General features: G+C 38.0%; 1 protein-coding gene across 28 annotated transcripts in view; it reads right to left on the bottom strand.

The window, feature by feature from the left end:
* LOC106871672 (peripheral plasma membrane protein CASK) overlaps positions 1–19513 on the bottom strand; it is a 522259-nt gene that overhangs the window by 333958 nt on the left and 168788 nt on the right. For all 28 annotated transcript variants that reach the window (XM_089365572.1, XM_089365579.1, XM_089365562.1 and 25 more), the window contains 2 exons: positions 1574–1645; positions 513–603 (listed from right to left, as the gene is read on the bottom strand). In XM_089365572.1, coding sequence (XP_089221698.1) covers positions 513–603; positions 1574–1645 — 163 coding nt within the window. The remainder of the gene's footprint in view (positions 1–512; positions 604–1573; positions 1646–19513) is intronic.

Here is a 19513-nt window from a genome sequence, read left to right as displayed (position 1 = left end):
ACACAACATTTATAAATACACAGATATCTACATACATACACATATATTAATGTGCATATACTGACAAGATGGTTTTTGCAAATCATTTTCTATCCTGCTGCTACATAACTACGATAGATAGGGATGGGGACTATCTGCAGACCAAGCAGACTGAGCTAAATTATTTCAGTCATTGCATAACATAGCACAGTTTCCAAAAAACTGTTATCATCTCTCTGAGTGTTAATTATGTAAAACCATTCAACCCTCCACTATGAATGTCATCACCACCCACCCTAGCGTCATCATCATCATCAGCAGCAGCATCAACAGCAGCATCATCAGCAGCATGGAGATTCCCCAGTGCATTTTGCTTCCCACTTCTCTCATCAACTTTTAGATTTATTTATGAAAGCCATGAAGCACAATCAGAGCTTTCAACCATAAGATTCTGATATTAAATAGACATAAATTTAAAGACAATTGTTTAGATGCAATGCCATAATTGCTGTTGTTATATAGAATTTACTCACCAGATGACGTAAGTTCATCTTCATAGGTTAATGGAGGATCATGGTAAAACATTGTCCATTTTGGACTTGATACAGCAGCCATCACAGCACCCTAAATTGGGAAATAATTTAACATCTTGTTAATAACCACACAATTATTTACACAATAATTATTACTTTTGCATGCCATTTTCACCAGAAAAGTATCAATGTAACCAAAAAGCACATGTCATTCATTTGCAGTTCTTAATGTCCCCACATAGAGGTGAACTTTGCCTTTCATCCACCCTGGGTCAATAATACAAAATACCAGTCAACTACTGGGGTTGGCTTATTCAATTATACAATCTCACTCCTCTGCATTATTATAGACTTTTTCCCGACATCAGTGGCAATACTGAAACCAAGATTATGAAATCTAAAGACAGTTATTGGGCAGGAATGGTGTAGCACCAAACTACATTCTTTATAGTATTTCAGGAGTCTTTCTTGCACCCCCACCCCTCTCCTACAAAAGATTATTTTCTTTCATCCTTGCAATAAAATAAAACTCATATTTCCAACCTGGCTTCAGTTCCTTATATTCTAGAGAAATTGGAATCATAGAGGAAAGAAATCCATCTCCAAACCAGGAAGTAGTGAATCGTGTAACACAAGACTGCAATTCTAAAGTCAGGTTTCAATTCCTAGTTGAAGTCTGTTCACTGTATTCTTTGTGCAAAACACATTAAGTATTTTGGGAGGAGATTCAAAATAGTTCCAACCATTTTCTTCTTTGATACTTTTGAGCAAATTTCTAATTGAAAGCTTTAAACCATTTCCAGGGTAATTAAAGTAAATTATCCTAATCAGTTAATGGTATCTAAAGCTAGAGACAGATGAGATAATCTTAGACACAGAGAATGAGTGGATAAGGTTTGAATGAGGGATTAAAGCCAGTGAACTCGTCCAGTTGTAACTGCGTGATCAATAGATACACATCAACAGATACAACGCACACACACACTCTCCCTTCCACTCTCTCTCTTACACACACACACACACACACACACACAGTTGCCATAAGATGATCTGGAACTTACTTTTAACTTCCTCCGAGCATTGAATTTTTTCATTTCATCCACTGTTTCTTGGAGATGAATTTTAGTTTTTTCCTGGAAAATATGGAAAATTGAAAACATTGTTTGATTACATTGTATTTGGTAAATAAATATATTGAAAAGATTGTCTTAAATAAATTTATGAAAGATTTCTATGAAAATATATTGAAAACATTGATAAAAGAAAAGCACTTTACTATCATTTCGAAATAAAGCAAGAAAATAATGGTTGTATGCCATTGGGAGTTAGTGGGGGACCAGTGAATATTGATCTAACAACAGAATTTTAATAATAATAATAAAAAAAGAAAAGAAAATTAATTTAATAGGTATTTTGAAAATTCAAAATGAATCTCTGAAAACATGTAAGAAGAAAAGCATATCTTGTGGAAAGAAAGAAAACAAAAACAAGATAGAAACAAAACAAAGAATTTGTTGGAAAATTGAAAAATAAAGTTTAACATTTATCTACAGGAATAAACCTAATTGGAAAAGAAAAGGTTGGTTGTCTGTAGAATGTTTTGCTTGTTGTATATAGATGGGGAGTGTATATATGTGTGTGCAAGGAATACATGTCTATACTAGGATTATTTATTACATATTTTCTACAACATAAACTTTTTTAAACTGTTATGTAAACAAATGACATTGATTTTAGAGGACAAGAGTACCTGATATGTACTCAGCACATTCTATTTCAATAATTAAGCTACAATAAAATACATCCAAAGTGATTAATTAAATCACATTCAAAGTAACAAGAATAAATGGTAGATCAAAAGAGAAACTATTTGATTCCTTATGTTACAGAATGCAGTGAACTTATCACAGAACTGCATGGTGCCTTACTTTCTACAATATCAGCAGATATTGATTGTAGTAAACATAATGTTCTACACTGTGAGGACCATTCTTTCTTGATGTCAGCAGCTCTAGTAACCTCTTCTGATGGCTAAAGGAGTGGAGTTAATTGACCGTCCAGAAACAACAGCCAAATTTCTCTCTAACTATAGATTACTATTTTAGAAAAAAACACATTAGTTGTCGCCTTGAATTCCTTTTACATTGGAGAGAGGCAGGATGGCTACATTTGGAAGGTCTTCATCTATGAATCTGATCATGACCGAAACTGTACCACAAACATTTTCTGACTAAACAATTGTTATGGCCTATACCACTTAACACAGCCTGTACTAGTTACTACAGCTTGCAATTCTAGTTACTATGGCCCATACCACTACTTACCATAACCAGAACTCTTAGTTATCCCAACCTATACAAGAATGCTCAATCATACATGCAAAGTTCTCTATTCCTCACAAACTGCCAAGTTCCACTCATCGCAGTTAGATTTCTTTCTCACACCATTTCCTTCCAAACTTTATAGATCTTTATTTCAATCATTTAAATAAAAAGAAAAGTTGTAGTTTGTCAGTTTTGTAAGTCAATCCTGCTTTGAAGAAACAAAAGTACAAGAATATATTTAAAGCCAGCATTAGATTCTAAATTATAAAAATGTCCAGTTATGAAAATGATTGATTATTAACTGTTGAATTTCAATATCAGTAAAGCAGTTTGGCTTCTCACCCCTACTACTTCTCCCTCCCTCTCTCTCCTTTCTTCTTCCTTAATCTTTCCTCATGGATAAACTCTGTCCACCAAGCCAGTGGTCAAGCTGTCATTTGTTTTACTTATACAACTTACTGACATCATCTCCAAACAATCCCTCCAACACCTGTCACCTTCTCTCTCTCTCTCTCTCTCTCTCTCTCTCTCTCTCACACACACATACACACACACTGTGCATGTTTTCTCCAGTAAGCCCACGCGTCATACAACACATACACATGTATCAAACACACACACACACTTGAAAGGATTAAGTCTTAGAAATTCAAATGAAAAACTAAAAGCTAAAAATGTCTACAGCTTTGTGAAATTTATCTTATTTCATGTTCACTTCAGCTGGAGTAACCACAGCAACAACAATGACAACAACAACAATTATTCCATTTCATATTCCACCAACAGACAAGAATCAAAATGCCATCTGATGTGAGTCACCTTCGTTTTCATTGGTGGAAGTTGGGTAACCAGGGGACTTGCTTAAACGATGTGTTTATGACATAAGTTGGAGTGGCTGGGGTGGAGTGCATCAGAGAGAAATAGAGCTGATGTGATCCTCATAACACAGGCATCATGATGGAGGAGAGATACTATCGACAGAGAAGCCAGTGGTGAGGTCATGAAGGATGGAATGGTGTATGGAAGGGGAGGAAGAGGAAGAGCAGGAGGGAGAACGATGAGTTCTTGAAGAGGCAAGAATGGCAGCAGACAGGGATTTAGTAACATGATGAGTGAAAGGGCCAGAAGGAGGGAGAGATACCCCAGTCATCATCCTATATTCTTTGTATAGATGCAAAATTATAAACACATTAATTCTAGGTTTTCTTTGAAATAAACTTGCTTCTCCAATATTATTTCAACATTCATAGAATAAATGTGAAAAGCATCTTTAATTGATGAGACCTGAAAACATGGTGAAACTAACAACTGTAGTGTGATCTAGTATGTGAATAAAGTTATATGTTTGTGGCGGTGGGGGGAGCATATCATAATCCCCTTTGTCACCATCACTCATGCTTCTCATTCAGTCGAGAATGCAATAAATGAGTAGAGATGTAGGAGGGGGGGGGGGCATTTAATCCTGATGAGAATATGGCTACCTGTTTAGTGCTGGTGCCAAAGAAAAAAGAAAAACATACCCAGTCCATTCTGCAAAGTGTTTGGTGTTAGGGGATGGCATCCAGCTATGGGAACCAAGAAAGGGGAGCAAATGTGTCTAACCCATGACAACATTGACAGTGGATGTAAAACAATGATGATATAGACATATATGCACACACACACACACACACACACATGCATATGTACATGTACACAAACACACACATATATTCACATACATACAAGTAAGAACAGAATTTTTATGTAAATGTCATTTGATGCTAATCAATGAAAATGTAGCAGTTTTCTTGTGCATTTTATCATATAAAACTCTCTGTGTGCATGTGTGTGTATACATGTGTGTGTATACATGTGTGTGTGTGTGCGCATATATATATGTGTGTGTGTGTACACGTATATACACATAGTGTAACAAAAAGTATATACATACCTCACAACATCATATTCATCATAGATATTTTTAAAAAAGGCATAAACTTCAGACATTAAATCAATAAGAACAATGCTATATGATGTATATACAATATATACATACATATATATATTTATATACACACACACAATATACATACATACATATATATATATATATATATATACATACACACACTCAGAGAATGAATGTAGTTTCAAAGATAGCCTTTCCTTCCAGTATGTGTGCGTCTATCCATATATACACCTATATATACACACTCATACAGCGAGGTATTGAAAGTGAGACTAATGAAAAAAGATAAAGAACTGTGTAGAAGAAAGAAAATCAGAATTGAAAATTTAATAGAATGAAAGAATATAAGAATGAAAGTTGGCAGAGAGAGGGGGGGGAGGAAGACAAAAGTCTATTTTAATGAAATTAAATGACAAGAATCAATCAAGGGTGTTTTTGTTTTTTTTGTTTTTTCAATAGATTTTCCTTGTTTCTATTGAAAGTGTTTATTGATGACAATGGAACAGAGCTAAAGAAGGAAAAGAGAAAGGAAAACATGGAGAAGATGGGATGTTTCGTCAGTGAACTTGTAACCTTGCCCTGAACATCAACATCTATCTTGGTTAAATGTTAGAGGTACTTTAATATTTAAACATTAGGTACTTTAATAGTCAGTGCAGGGGGGGGGGGGGGGTATTGAAGTTGTGGTAACAACCAGAGCTCAGAAAGGAGGAGAGAGACAGAGAGAGAGAGAAAGAGACAGAGAGACAGACTGAGGTGGCAATTCATCAGCGAGAACGTTTATAATTGTGTTTTATGCTGAGAATTTCAGTGAGCCTTCTGTGAGCCACTTTTAATTAAAGGCAGTTCAACCATAATCATTCCAGCTCATTTCAAAGAATAACATTATCAAATGTCTGTGCCCTTCTTTTATAAGAGGGTAGATTATGGAGGGAGGGAGATCTGGCTGCTGTTACAAGCAAGTGGAGCAAGCATGGAGAGGCAACCAAATAAATGTAAATGCCATTAACCCCTTTCAATACCAAACCAGCTGAAACCACCTCTGGTTCTGTAGTACAAATGTCGTTTTCATAAGTTTTAAATTAAAATCTCCGACCAAAACCTTAGTCACAATTTATATTCCTAACACTATCTGAATGATAACCAAGTTATCTTACTAAATTCTTTGTTATATTTAATGTAATTGAAAGAAACACAGAGCATCTCAAAATAAATACAGTAATGGAATGGCTAATAAACATAAGCATCAGGTTAGTGAGGGGAGACAACTTCTCAGAGTTGTCCTGCAATCACAGAAAACTAGAGAGACACCCACCTTTGCCATTTGGCTGTGCTGGGTGCCTATTTCTTACATCTGGTATGCTAACAGAGTGGCTTATAAAGGGGTCCATCTGGGACCACAACTCTGCAGTGGATTTGAACCCATGTCCAGTCGAGAAGTGTCTCAAAGATGTGATTATATCATTCGTTGATAGTTGTTTGGAATGAAGACAAGCCAAGCAGTTGACATATGATCAATAAATATTGATTGATTGCCAACTAATGGATATGATAGTTGAGTGATAGTTCACTCACAATGAACAGATCAAGCTGATTATGAAGAAGATGGAAGGACTTGGGTTCAAGTTCAACTAACTTCAATATCTGGAATCATAAATACAATTAACAAGAAGAGGATGTCAGAGGAGAAGGTAGAGAAGATTTATCGATGGCAGTTTTAAGTGGTGGAGAGGCAGACTTAAGGATCACAACCCCGGATTAAGTACTTCTGAATCTTTAGGTCTTAGTTCAGACCTCACTCAGGTAAGACCCTTGGGCATTCATCGTTATGGAGATTGTGAAATGATCCTTTCTACAATAGTCACTTGACCTGAACTTTTGAGGGGAGGGGCTACTTGATTACACCGATCCCATTACTGAACTGGAACTCATTTTATCAATCTCAAAGGGGTGAAAGGCAAGGTCAACCTCGGGAGAATTTGAACTTAGAACTCTGCCATCTCGTCACTTTTGGAGGTAGTGATATAATACCAGTAATACTTTAGGGTCAACTCCTATCAAATATCACTTAGCTCAAAAGACATCAATCAACAAAGTGATGTTGAAATTAAAGAACAGACCACATGGTTCTGAGTTCAATCTTTATGGAAAGACCCACTTTTAAAATGCTTTTGAGAAAGAGGCTCAGCCTGTCTGGAAGGCAACAGGTCCCACCCTTTGTCTATAGTTTCACCAAATTTCTCCCATAAAAAGTTCAGCAACCTTTCTGAGGAAATGAATGTGAAATAATTAAAGAATTGGAGGGAAAGAGGGGGAAGGGGACGAAAGGGAAGAGAGGGGAGAGAGGAAAGGAGAGAAAAGAAAAGAGGGAGAGAGAGAGGGAAGGGAAGAAGGAGATGAGAGGAAAGGAAAAAGGGGACAAGAGAGCAGGAAGAGGAGAGATGGAGGAGAGTGAGAGGAGGAGGAGGGGGGACAGTGAGAGGAGGAGGAGGAGGGGCAGTGAGAGGAGGAGGAGGACAGTGAGAGGAAAGGGAAGGGAGAAGACAGCAGGAAGAGGAGGACAGAAGAGGAAAAAGGGGACAAGAGTAAAGGAAAGAGAGGAGGCAGAGAGAGAAGGGGAAAGAAAGAGAGAGAGAGAGTGTGTGTGTGTGTGTGTGTGTGTGTGTATATGCACAACAGCTGCATGAGCCCCATATGTATTGTATGTGTTTATGTCAACGTGTGTGTGTGTGTGTGAGCATGAGTATGTGTCATTGTCAGTGTACGTGCAGACGGTGCGCATGCGTATCTATATTGCGTGTGTGTATACAGATACGTGCACATATACACATACATGTCTCAGTAAATGCATGTGCATATATGAATATGTTTACTAGTGCAACTGTGTGTGTGTGTGTGTGTATGCATGTGTGTGTGTGTGCGTGCGTGTGTGTGCGTTGTTTATGTCAGAAACAAAATGAGTTTTAAGGTTGAAAACAGGAAAATATTTGCTTCCAATTTTACTGTTTTCAATGAAAATAGAACAAAGAGGAATAAAAAAGAATAAGAATAGGGTAGAGGGGGGTGGCAGGAGATGGGGGGGAGACAAAGAGATAGGAGAAATCTGAAAGCTGTAAACACCATCATCATCATGACACTGTGTGGAGCTGGGGGGGGGGGGGGGTTCCAAAACATAAAAAGGCTCCACACAAAACCTGATGCATTAAACAAGTTAAAAGGGGCCGAGCATTTCCAAAACTCGTTAGGGGACACAATAATTTCCCACAGTTTATTTATTGGGGACACTATGATATTTCTTTTGCTGTTATTTGACCTCCTTTGTTTAAAACCCATTAGCAAAAAGGTCAAGGGTTAAACAAGGAGCAAAACATTCCTTTGACAATGATCTTTGAGCCTAACCCCTAACAATGCTGAAATTAGATGCTACCCCCTCTATTTTAGAAACTGAGAAAGTAAACAGAATCATAAGCTACCAACATGAGAAATCTAAGAGATGCTGAAATGTTAAGACCCTTACCACCAAGGGGCAGATAACATCTTTATTTGATTTATTTTCAATCCTAATTTCTAGAGTCAAATCAAGAATAAGGTTTCAAGTCAACATTCTGTTACTTTTATGATTCGGGGGCACCAGCTCAGACTGTTTGGCCATGTTACTCAATTTTCTGAGTGAGACCCTGCTTACCATGTTCTCTTCACTGAGGGTCCAGCTGGGTGGACGGCTTGTATTGGTCAACCACATGGCAGATGAGAGAGTATCTTGCAGAGATGGGGACTGACTGGGACTCTGCTCAAGGGGTCATCCAGAAGGGCTCGGGAACCGACTGACAAATGGTGAATGCAGCAACACACAGCAGCAGTGCATGTCTGCCCCCTCACCTGACCCTAACCTGATAATTTCTAAAGAAATGTGAGGGGACAGGATCCCATTGGGTCAAAAAGGGTCATTGAATTTCTAATGGCATGACTGGGGAGAAGGTGAGGGTCAGCATTTCACTGTAAGGAATTATTGGTCCCTTAAAGTGCCAGGTCCTTTGTTAATACATAACAACACACAATTACATAGAATATCTCTACTTGGATGCTAAGCTTCCGGTTTTTTTCTCCCAAATTCCACTCCCAGAGGCCAAGGTGGACAACATTCTACCACAAGGTCATGCAGTGAGATTGAACTTGAAAATCATAGGGTTTCAAATCAATCTCCTTCACCCCTCAGCCAATGTACAAAAATATAGTGGTCAAATACTGGTCTTGTATGGTTTATGACAGCAGTTAACTGACTAATGTGGGTTGAATTGACCTGCAAATTCAAATATTTACATAAGTTGCTACCTCAGAGAATTATATATATATATGTTATAATTTAGAATAAACAGTAAGTTGTCATTATAGTACTTGGAGTTTTGAATGTCAGAGTGAAGAGTTAGGATGCAATTAATAGCCCATGAAAATGCATCGTAGCTCTTCACTCCAACATTCGAAACTCTTGCTGCCTGGCTGGTCCCCATACCGGTGGCACGTAAAAAGCACCATTCAAGCAAGGTTGATGCCAGTGCTGGCTGACTAGACCAGTGACAGCGGTATGTAAAAAGCACCATTCAAGTGTGGTTGATGCCAGTACAGCCTAACTGGCCCTCATGCTGGTGGCACGTAAAAAGCACCCACTACACACTCGGAGTGGTTGGCGTTAGGAAGGGCATCCAGCTGTAGAAACCTTGCTAGATCAGATTGGAGCCTGGTGCAGCCTTCTGGCTTGTCGGTCCTCAGTCAAACCGTCCAACCCATGCCAACATGGAAAGCAGACATTAAACGACAATGATGATGATATAGATATCAATATATATGTATATATTGATATCTATCAATATATATATATATATATATATATATATATATATATATAGAGAGAGAGAGAGAGAGAGAGAGAGAGAGAGAGAGAGAGAGAGAGAAAGAGAGAGAGAGAGAGAGAAAGAGAGAGAGAGAGAAAGAGAGAGAGAGAGAAAGAGAGAGAGAGAGAAATAATATAGATGGGGGGAGATGGGAGGGAAGGACAGAGGGAGATAGGAGAACTTCATTTGTGTGCAATGAAGTAATGCAACACTCGCACCTGTCTCTCTCCACACACACACACACAAATAGTCTTTATTAAAACTAAAGCTGTGAGTTTGTCTCAACTTGAGTTTTTGGCAGATGACCACCCTGGTATAAAAGTTGAGTTGCAAAACAAGTTTTCATTTATAGTTTTAATAAAAACCAAACCATCTACAACATGTGTTGAGCCTTCCTTTCTCATTCATTTCAACATTAATGTACTTGTGTGCATATAAATAAATAAATAAGTATGATGATGATGTTGATGATGATGATGATATATATATATATATATATATATATATATATATATATATATATATATATATCCCACATTGAATACCTCAGCAACCAACCCAGGCCCACTTTCAGGCCCATGCCCTGCCCTGCCATCAGGGACTGCCAGAAATTGAAACTGAACATTCTCTACATGTAACTATCTCAGTTACCAACAAATACACACATAAGTCTCTCTCTCACACACACACACACACACACACAAGTACACACTCAAAGCATAAGGCTATCACTAAACGTCTGTCCCATAGTGGGGAATCTTAGATATGGCCAAGTCTATCGAGTGAACCACAGTTCCAGTCTATGTTCTGCAACTGTTCCACATAATTGGCTGCAGGTAATAAATTGAAGGAATTTATTGAGAATCATTTTGGATTTAAAGTCTGGCAATGTACCACAGAGATAAGAACTTGCCAAACAAACCAATGCCAGATTACATCAGTAGGGTGGGGGTGGGGGAATTAGGACACTAAACTGGGATAGAATAGGTGTTGTTGTTGTTTGTGGTGGTGGTGGTGGTGGTGGTGGTGGTGGTGGTGGAGGTGGTGTTGCTGTTGTTGTTTTTTCTCCATATCAAAGTAAAGAAGATTTCCAGCAGAGGGCAGCACCATCCAGTGTTCAGAGAAGCAGAAACACATTCTACAACTTTCCGAGGTAACACGAAATCTTTCATATGAAGTGAAATCGATAGCAACTGGTTTTGTTAATGGGGGTGGATGGGTGGATGGGTAGATAGGAGGGTCAGTGTGAGTGGGAGGATGGGTAGGTAAGGAGGCAGGAATGAGGGTAGGTAGGGAGGATCAATAAGTTTCCTTGCAAGAAACTTTTATTATGAACAGAAGAAGAAGGACTGATGGAAGCTATCAGGGGTAAAACAACAGAAACGGTAAAGGAGGAATAAAATAAGGAAGAGAGGAATTGGTGAAGAATTAATTATGGCTCCCATTGGCACTAATATCGGTTTGAAGGATATGTTGATGGACAGATCAATAATATGGTGGCTGGTTATTATTCTAAGACATCTGCTGATCAATATTAGATCAATATTCTACATAATCAGGTGTTGGGATGAGGAAAGAGCAGTGAAGAGGGATGATAATCTTCTTGTAAAATCAGGGTAACAATAGGTAAGCAGGTAATACAGGCACCATTTCATGTTGACTAAACACACACACGTCAATGAATTTGTATAGACATGCGTACATATTATATAGATATACATACATCTATGTGTGTGTGTGTGTGTCTATATACATACATATATATATATATATATATATATATATATATATAGATAGATAGATAGATAGATAGATAGATACAAACATAATTATGTGTGTGTGTGTGTGTGCGCACGCATACACACACACACACACACACACACACACACACACACATACACTCACACATACATCACATCAATAGATTTGTGTCTGTCAGTTCAAATGTCAGTCATTTCCCGTCAGTTCTTGGCAAAGAAAGTGAAAGAAAGCTTTTTTTTTTCTTTTTTTTCTTTCCTGTGTTACAAACTTTTTGTCTGTTTCTTAGTCTTCTTATATTTCCATTGATTCACAAACAAAAGGATTATGAAGTGAGAATACAAGAGCACCAGACCATCTTTTAGGCAGTCATCTGTTCAGAGTGAGGTGTTGCTACTCTAATAATGCACACAGAACAAAGATCTAGTTCACTAAAATATCTACTGTAGTTGGATGATGATGTTCCTTGCTGCAAACAGGGGGAGCACTGTTATACTGCTGGATGTTTTTGTACCCTCTGAATGCAGCTAGGAGACTGATGACACTTACCAGACTGCTTGATTGCTTTATGTGAAGACAAAGTGGTACACCATTAGCCAAGAGGTTACAAAAGAATTCCTCGCACACACACACACACATTTGTTGACAGACAATAGCAGAAAGTAAAGATTTAGAACCCATTCTCAAAGAAATAGAAAAACAATTAATTATTTACTGATAATTTACAATAGCAGGTTTCACATTATTATTATTATTGTTGTTGTTGTTGTTGTTGTTGTTCAGAGTTTCTTTACTGTACAGTCATCTGGTAAGTGCTGATGGTTTTAAAATTCCACAAATAGCAAACATAACAGAAATGGTAAAGGAATTGTCCATTAGTTTCAATGCTGATTACGTTCATGCTTCTCAGAATCCCAAACTCCACAAAAACATTAATTAGGGTCATTCACCAACACTACACAACAAACCAAGTCTTTTGACTTTTAAATGTAACTTGTTGAGCAATATTTTAGGGACATGCATGCATGCACAGCTTATGAAGAAGATTAAAGATTAAAATGACTCAGTTTAATTAACCCTGCTCAAGCTTTGTCTTCAGGAATTTAATTTAGTGACTTAAAAGTCACTAAATTAACTTCCAGGAATACACAGTCTTCTGTCTCACACTCATTGGAACCTTTCATGTTTCACTGGGATTGATCAATCAGTTTTAACACAGTTTATAGACAGGAAGAGAGGTCATTACATTAGCTATTTTAGTCTGTACATAACTATGTGCTTTTCATGCAAAGGACGGCCCTGGAAATTTTCCTGTAGTTATTGTTTGAATGAAACTAAACCAGGTGGGAGAGGAGAGGCTAAGGTGTCTATAAGAGGATTTGAACTGAAGAATAGAAACTAACAAATGATTTATTAATTAAAGAGCTTCACCCTACAATAATGAGCTTCACCCATTCTCCATTTCACACCTCAACATTCATCTAAATAGATTGAACAAGCATGAGTTAAGTAACTTGGCTAAGGACACAGCCATTAGCAAAGACCACCAATTAATCCAGTTTCAACTTAGAGAAACAAGTGATACTGTAATTAGAGACAAGTGCCTTTAATTATAGTGTGGTTTTAATGAGAGAGGGAGAGGGATGAAGAGAGAGTGGAAGAGAGAGGGGGGAAGGAGGGAGGAAGGCTGAGAGAGAAGGAATGGAAGGAAGGGAGGAAGATAGAAGGATAACGAGGTGTTTGTGATTGTATGAAATAGATTAAGTCTCTGTATGATGGCCACTCCACCACACCCAACCCTACCTCCTCACCACCAGACACCCCCTTCTTTACCATCCATCTACCCCCCACCCACATAACAGTTATTATCAGTTATATAATCCCAGACCATCAAAAAGACCAATACCATTTATTGTCTCGTCATTATCTAATTTACAGGATGACTTCATTAAGGAGTGGGTGTCTACAGGTGTTTAGCTAATCCTCACTTAATCCCCAGTAAATCACTAATCCAACAATATATGGATTTCAATTATTCTGGATTTGAAATGGTCAAACAGGATAAAGATGTTTTCTACTTCGTGTAAAAGGTTGTTGTTGTTGTTGTTGTAATTTAGCCCCAGGTCAGTCACTGTCGAGTAGTCAGTCCAACCATGTCACCTTATCTTTCTCTCAGGTGTTGTGTAATTTACAACCACATGATTCAGCGAATATACTCTTGTGGTTGTTATTTCTAGCAGACAGATCAGTCATACAGTGGCTCCCTTGTTGTGTATGCGTAATGTCACAGGCTAATGAGAGACAGAGACTCTAATGGGGAAGCTTTAGGAAGGAGAAAGAGAGAGTGAGAGAGAGAGAGAGAGAGAGAGTGAGTGAAAGGTGTTGTGGAAAGGTGACAGTGTGGTTATTGGGTTATGAGGTGTGGGTCAGTAATGGCTTCTACTGCAGAGCATTACTGTTGAGGGAGAATGAGAAAGAGTTGATGAAGTAAAATTGTGGGGCAAGAGGAAAATAGAGGGGTTAAGCAGACCTGGAGAAAAAAAAAAGGAAAAAGAAAACATTAAAATATTACTAATGGCCGCGGTGAAAGCCATAAGATATAATGGAATAAATAGATTGACGTTTAAAAGTCAGCTTTATTCCTTCCCATCAAAGCAAAACAATTTTTTCGTGCTTTGAAATATTAGAGTTGGAATTTTCAAGGGAGGAAACTACTAAACAGTACCCTCCCTTGGATAAATAAGCGGGAAATGTCTCCGTTTTGATTTGATTCTCTGATAAAATTAAAACGGAATGGAATTTTCACCTCACTTGCGACTTCTTCGTTTTAGCTCCAACAAAAAACAAAAAAAAGCCCGTTTTTATTCTCCTGTTCTCAATTTTCGGGGTCAAATAAATAAGTACCAGCTGAACACTGAGATTGATGTAATCGACTTAATCCTCCCCGGATCTTTGGGGTTTGACGGGCAACATCTTTTTTTGTAGTGTTTTTGGTACCGAAACACTTTCAAACTTCGAATATTTGTATATTTTGTGGTATAGAACAGATAAAAAATTTTGTATTCGAAGTTATTTTATGTAAAAAAAATTGTCGTATTTCGGTAATTTCAACCAATCAGTGACGTCTATTGAGGTGAAAACAATTAATGCCGTAACGGTGTCATGGGATCTTTTCCCTTGAATAAAATTAGTGCCGTTGTTTGTCAACAACTACTCGTGTTACTCTTATTTATGACATCGTTCGTGCGTTTGTACTGGTTTTAGGGTTAGGGTTCGGGTTTTAGAGTTAGGATTAGTTTTAGGATTACGGTTAGGGTTATGATTATTTTTGCCATAACCTTAACTCTAACCCTATAACTCATAACCATAACCCCAACCCCCAACCCCCAACCCTAAAACTCCAACCCTAACTAGGTAATAATGATATAATTAAACAGGGAATAACACACTTGACACCGAACAGCAGTAACTGTATTCAGCTGAATAGACGTCAGTGATTGGTTGAAATTACAGAAATACGACAACTTTAACATGAAATAACTTGCGATGTACAAAATTTTGTTAAGAAGGTTAAGAGAAGAAGTTGTCTTATATGACACATTCCACCAGTGTCCCAAGTTTGAAAGTGTTTCGTTAAGAAAACAAATGTTGCCCGTCAAACCCCAAAGATCCTAATTCCTCCTCCGAGCTGCCCTTGTGGCAAAAATTTGAAATAATCATTATTATTATTGTTGATGTTGTTGTTCTTGTTACTATTTGGCAGATATGGGATCTTTTTTAAAACGGGGGCCACATTTTTCATTAACGAAACACTTTGAAACTTGGAACACTGGTAGAATGTGTTATATAAAACATCTTTTTCTCTTAGTCTTCTTTAAAAAAAAGAAATCCCTAAGTTACTCCATGTTAAAGTTGTCGTATTTCTGTAATTTCAACCAATCACTGACGTCCATTCAGCCGATATACATTAAGTGCCGACTACATAAATAAACGATTCTGAAACAATTCTATCGGTGATAGGGTTAGGGTAAAACAGCAAATTTAAAAAGAAAAAAGCAAATAAAACGAAGAAGAAAAAAGAAAATGAAAAAAGCAAATTTAAAATGAAAAAAGCAAATAAAACGAAGCTATGGTTTAATCAGCCAAAGGAGTAAATATAAACAACTGAATACTTGTCAGTGATTGGTTGAAATTATCGAAATAAGACAATTTTTTACATGAAATAAATTCGAATACAAAAATATTTTTCTGTTCTATAACACAAAATAGATAAGTATACGAAGTTTGAAAGTCTTTCGGTACCAAAAACATCTACGTAAAACATTAATGAAAAATGTGGCCCCCGTTTTAAAAAAGATCCCAGACATGTTAGTTATTCAAATGACACGCACACACCGTTACATTCACTTTCGTCCTATTAATAATAATGTAGAGAAATTAGAGGAAATGAGTGTGAGGGGGAAGGAGGGGGTTAAACGGTTGACGGAACAGTTTTAGTAAAGTCTCCAATGAATTTGCTAAACAAATACAACTTTAAAACATTTTTACCCTCGTTCCATCGTATATCAGCAGAAGAAACATGGCACTCATGGCGGCACTTTAATACTTTTCGTTAGCATAACCACTAATAAATTCCATGGCATTACACACATCACACAAGCATCATTACAGCTGGCGCCGACATTAAACATTAGTCTCTCGGGGTTGTAATATGGAGTTATCTCCCTTTACTCAACTAAACCATTGATTCGTTTGTCTAGTTTAAACACGTGCGCGGCTGTGTGTGTGTGTGTGTGTGTGTGTGTGTGTGCGCGCGCGCGGAGTCTATACGTGTCTGCGTGTGTGTGTGTGTTTGTGTGCAGAAATCACTTCTGTTGGTGGGAAAAGAACATCTCGAGTTTTGGCTGTACTAAAAGCAATGAATGATAGACACCACATCTTATCTCAACAACATTACCAGTTCTGTTTTAAATAAATGTTTGCAACTGCTTACACACACACAAACACACACACACACACAGAGGCGCCACAGCTACAACGCTCACCACTCCTACCACAGCCTTTACAACTCTCTCTTCTTTTTTTCTCATTGACTCAGACACCTGTATAGCAATAACTAGCAGGAGGAGCACTGTGTATTTGACAAGTGTTTCACTTAGTATCAGATTCAAATCCTGGCATGGAGACATAAAGTGAGATTAAGCGGGGTGTGGGGATTAAAGTTCAGTTGGAATGGTCAGTCAGGGAGTATGGGGTAGATGAGACATCTGGTATCATGTAATATGATGCATTAGATTCAGAATAAAGTTGGACTGGATTAACAGGAGTGACTGATGAATAAAATCAGTCAAGTAGATACTGACCAAATATATCATCATCATCATCATCATCATCATTTCCCCCACACCCACCTCCCAGCATTGTGGACAGCGTAATTGTTAAAATCAACTCACTGTGACACTACTAGACAGCTGTTACACTGTAACACTACTCTGTTACATCTGGCCTTGACATGTTGTCATCTCTGAGGCTGGATCCAGAGACAGTTTCAAAGATCTACAGATATCACTGACATCAGACAAACAACATTTTGCAGCCCTCAATTCTGTTCCATGAAAATTTCTGGACAAAAGATATTCAATAAACAACAACAACAGCAACCTTTAAACTACTGAGGACAGAGTGAGATTTGGAGATCTGCCTGATCCCCACATCATAGAACAAACGCACACATGTTTGTATGTAAACGTTGCGTGTGAATATGTGCACTAAAACATTAATATGAAAACACCATTCACACACACACACACACACACACACACACTTAAGAAGTGGTTGATAGCTCCTGCTATCTTCTGGGCAACTAAGTTAGCAGAGGAGGAAAATGTTCTGAAAGTGCAGTTGCTAGAATAAGTATGGGCAAGGCAAAGTTCAGGGAGCTACTACCTTTGTTGGTAACAGAGTGAAAGGTTGATTGTATGATGCCTGTGTATGAACAGCTATGCTACATCACAGTGAAACGTGGGCTAAGACTGCAGGGGACATGTGAAGGCTTGGAAGAAATGAAGCCAGCATTCTCCACTGGATGTGTGATGCTAGTGTGGATATATGACAATGCTTTAAGAGAAAAAAATGTGTGTAAGAGGCATCAGATGTAGTGCAGAAGAGAGAAAACTGTGCTAATATGAACATGTGGTGCATATGGATGAGAGGAGTCATATCAAGAAGTGCCAGTCTCTAATTGTGGAGGGAACCTGTGGAAGTGGGATGAAATGGTGAGAAACAATCTTTGGATGCTGAGTCTCACAGAGGAGATGACAACAGGCTGAGACTTCTGGCAATTCACTGTTCTTGAGAAGGCATGCCAAACTAAGTATAATTGTGACAGGCCATGCCCTCTACCCCTTGCAGTCTGTCCACAATGAAAACTTCTCCACAACCCATCTCCCCACTACCCTCCCTCAACCCACCATCAACTGCATGTCCCTCCTTCCAATGATGCCTATCTGCACACTCACATATCTACCAGACCCCACTCATCATCAATTGCTAGGCTCACCTCCTCTCCTCCATCTTCAAACAGCTCCCTTCAAATTCTTATGAAATATCCACCTCTCTCCCCTCCCTACCACTTATACTCTCCTTCCCACTGCTACATGTGGGTTGGTCCCAATGCATCTCTAACACCACCTCTCTATCTCTCTCTCTCTCTCTCTCTCTCTCTCTCACCCTCTAACTGTCCTCTGTCTTCCTCTCTAATTCTATCTCCTTCCTTTTCTTACAGAGATAGTCAAGAATCTCCTCTATTCTAACACACCTGTCTCTTTCTCCTCTCACCTGGCACACAACCACTTCCCTCAGTTTTTCTCTCTCTCTCTAAGCTGAGAGGGGGTTTCATTGCACTTGGTTACTTGGTGACCCTGCTGGTGCTGGTGCCATGTAAAAAGCACCAGTGCCAGTGTCACATAGAAACAACCACCCAGCTGACACTCTCTTAAGTGGTTGGCATTAAGAAGGGCATCCAGCCACAGGAACCATGCCAAAGCACACAATGGAGCCTTCTACAGCTCTCCAGCCTTGTCACCTCCTGTCAACCCGTCCAACCCATGCCAGCATCATCATGATATATCTATATAATACAAAAAATATATATGCATATATACACACATATATGTATATACTTTCATCTACATGTGTAGATAGATGCATATCAGGGTACAGGACGTTAGAACAATGAACTACATATACATATACACAATTATACTGCACACACACACACACACACACTGAAGTGGGAGCTCACAAGTAAGTTGACCTACAAGAAACAATGACTAAATGCCACTCAAATTACATAGTTCTCTCTTGAGAAATGAAGGACACATCAGATAATGTCCAGTTAAATACATTAAGTCTAAATAAAATTACTATGATGACAGTTTATCATTGATAACTTGGGATTAACAACAACAAGGCATACACGTATTTACATAACCATATACACACAAAAAACATCTACATCAACATACACATACATGTATCTCTCTCTCTCTCTCTCTCTCTCTCTCTCTCTCTATATATATATATATATATATATATATATATATATATATATATATATATATATATATATATATATATCATTTTGTTAATGTTATTTCTACAGATATTCTATAGAAATTAGTCATCAGTGATTTTTTGCTATAGATCAAACATGAAAAATAGGTAATGGGTGCATATGCCATATTTCAGGGGTTTTTGACCTTTCATCAGCTCCCATCTGACCTGTTAATCACCCTTAATCACATTGTTTAAATAGCCACCACACATAGCAGTGTATAGTTATTGGATCTACCAATTTACATATTAAATGCATTCCTGGAAGTTGGTACATAAACATTAACGATTCGTAGACACGTGGTATTTCGCCATGCAACCATTATAGATCATAAAGTATATTAAATGTTTTTATAAGTCAATACCACGTTCTACTGTGTGTTCAAGGATAATAAATGGATTAGATTGGTGCTGCTGAAGGGGACCCCCCCCCCAAATATGGCATATATGTCCATTACCCATTTT

The sequence above is a fragment of the Octopus bimaculoides genome, chromosome 18, assembly GCF_046866305.1.
Source record: "Octopus bimaculoides isolate indiv1 chromosome 18, ASM4686630v1, whole genome shotgun sequence".
Taxonomy (NCBI): Eukaryota; Metazoa; Mollusca; class Cephalopoda; order Octopoda; family Octopodidae; genus Octopus; species Octopus bimaculoides.
Note: the sequence above shows the minus strand (reverse complement) of the source record. Positions and strands in the feature narration are given on the sequence as shown.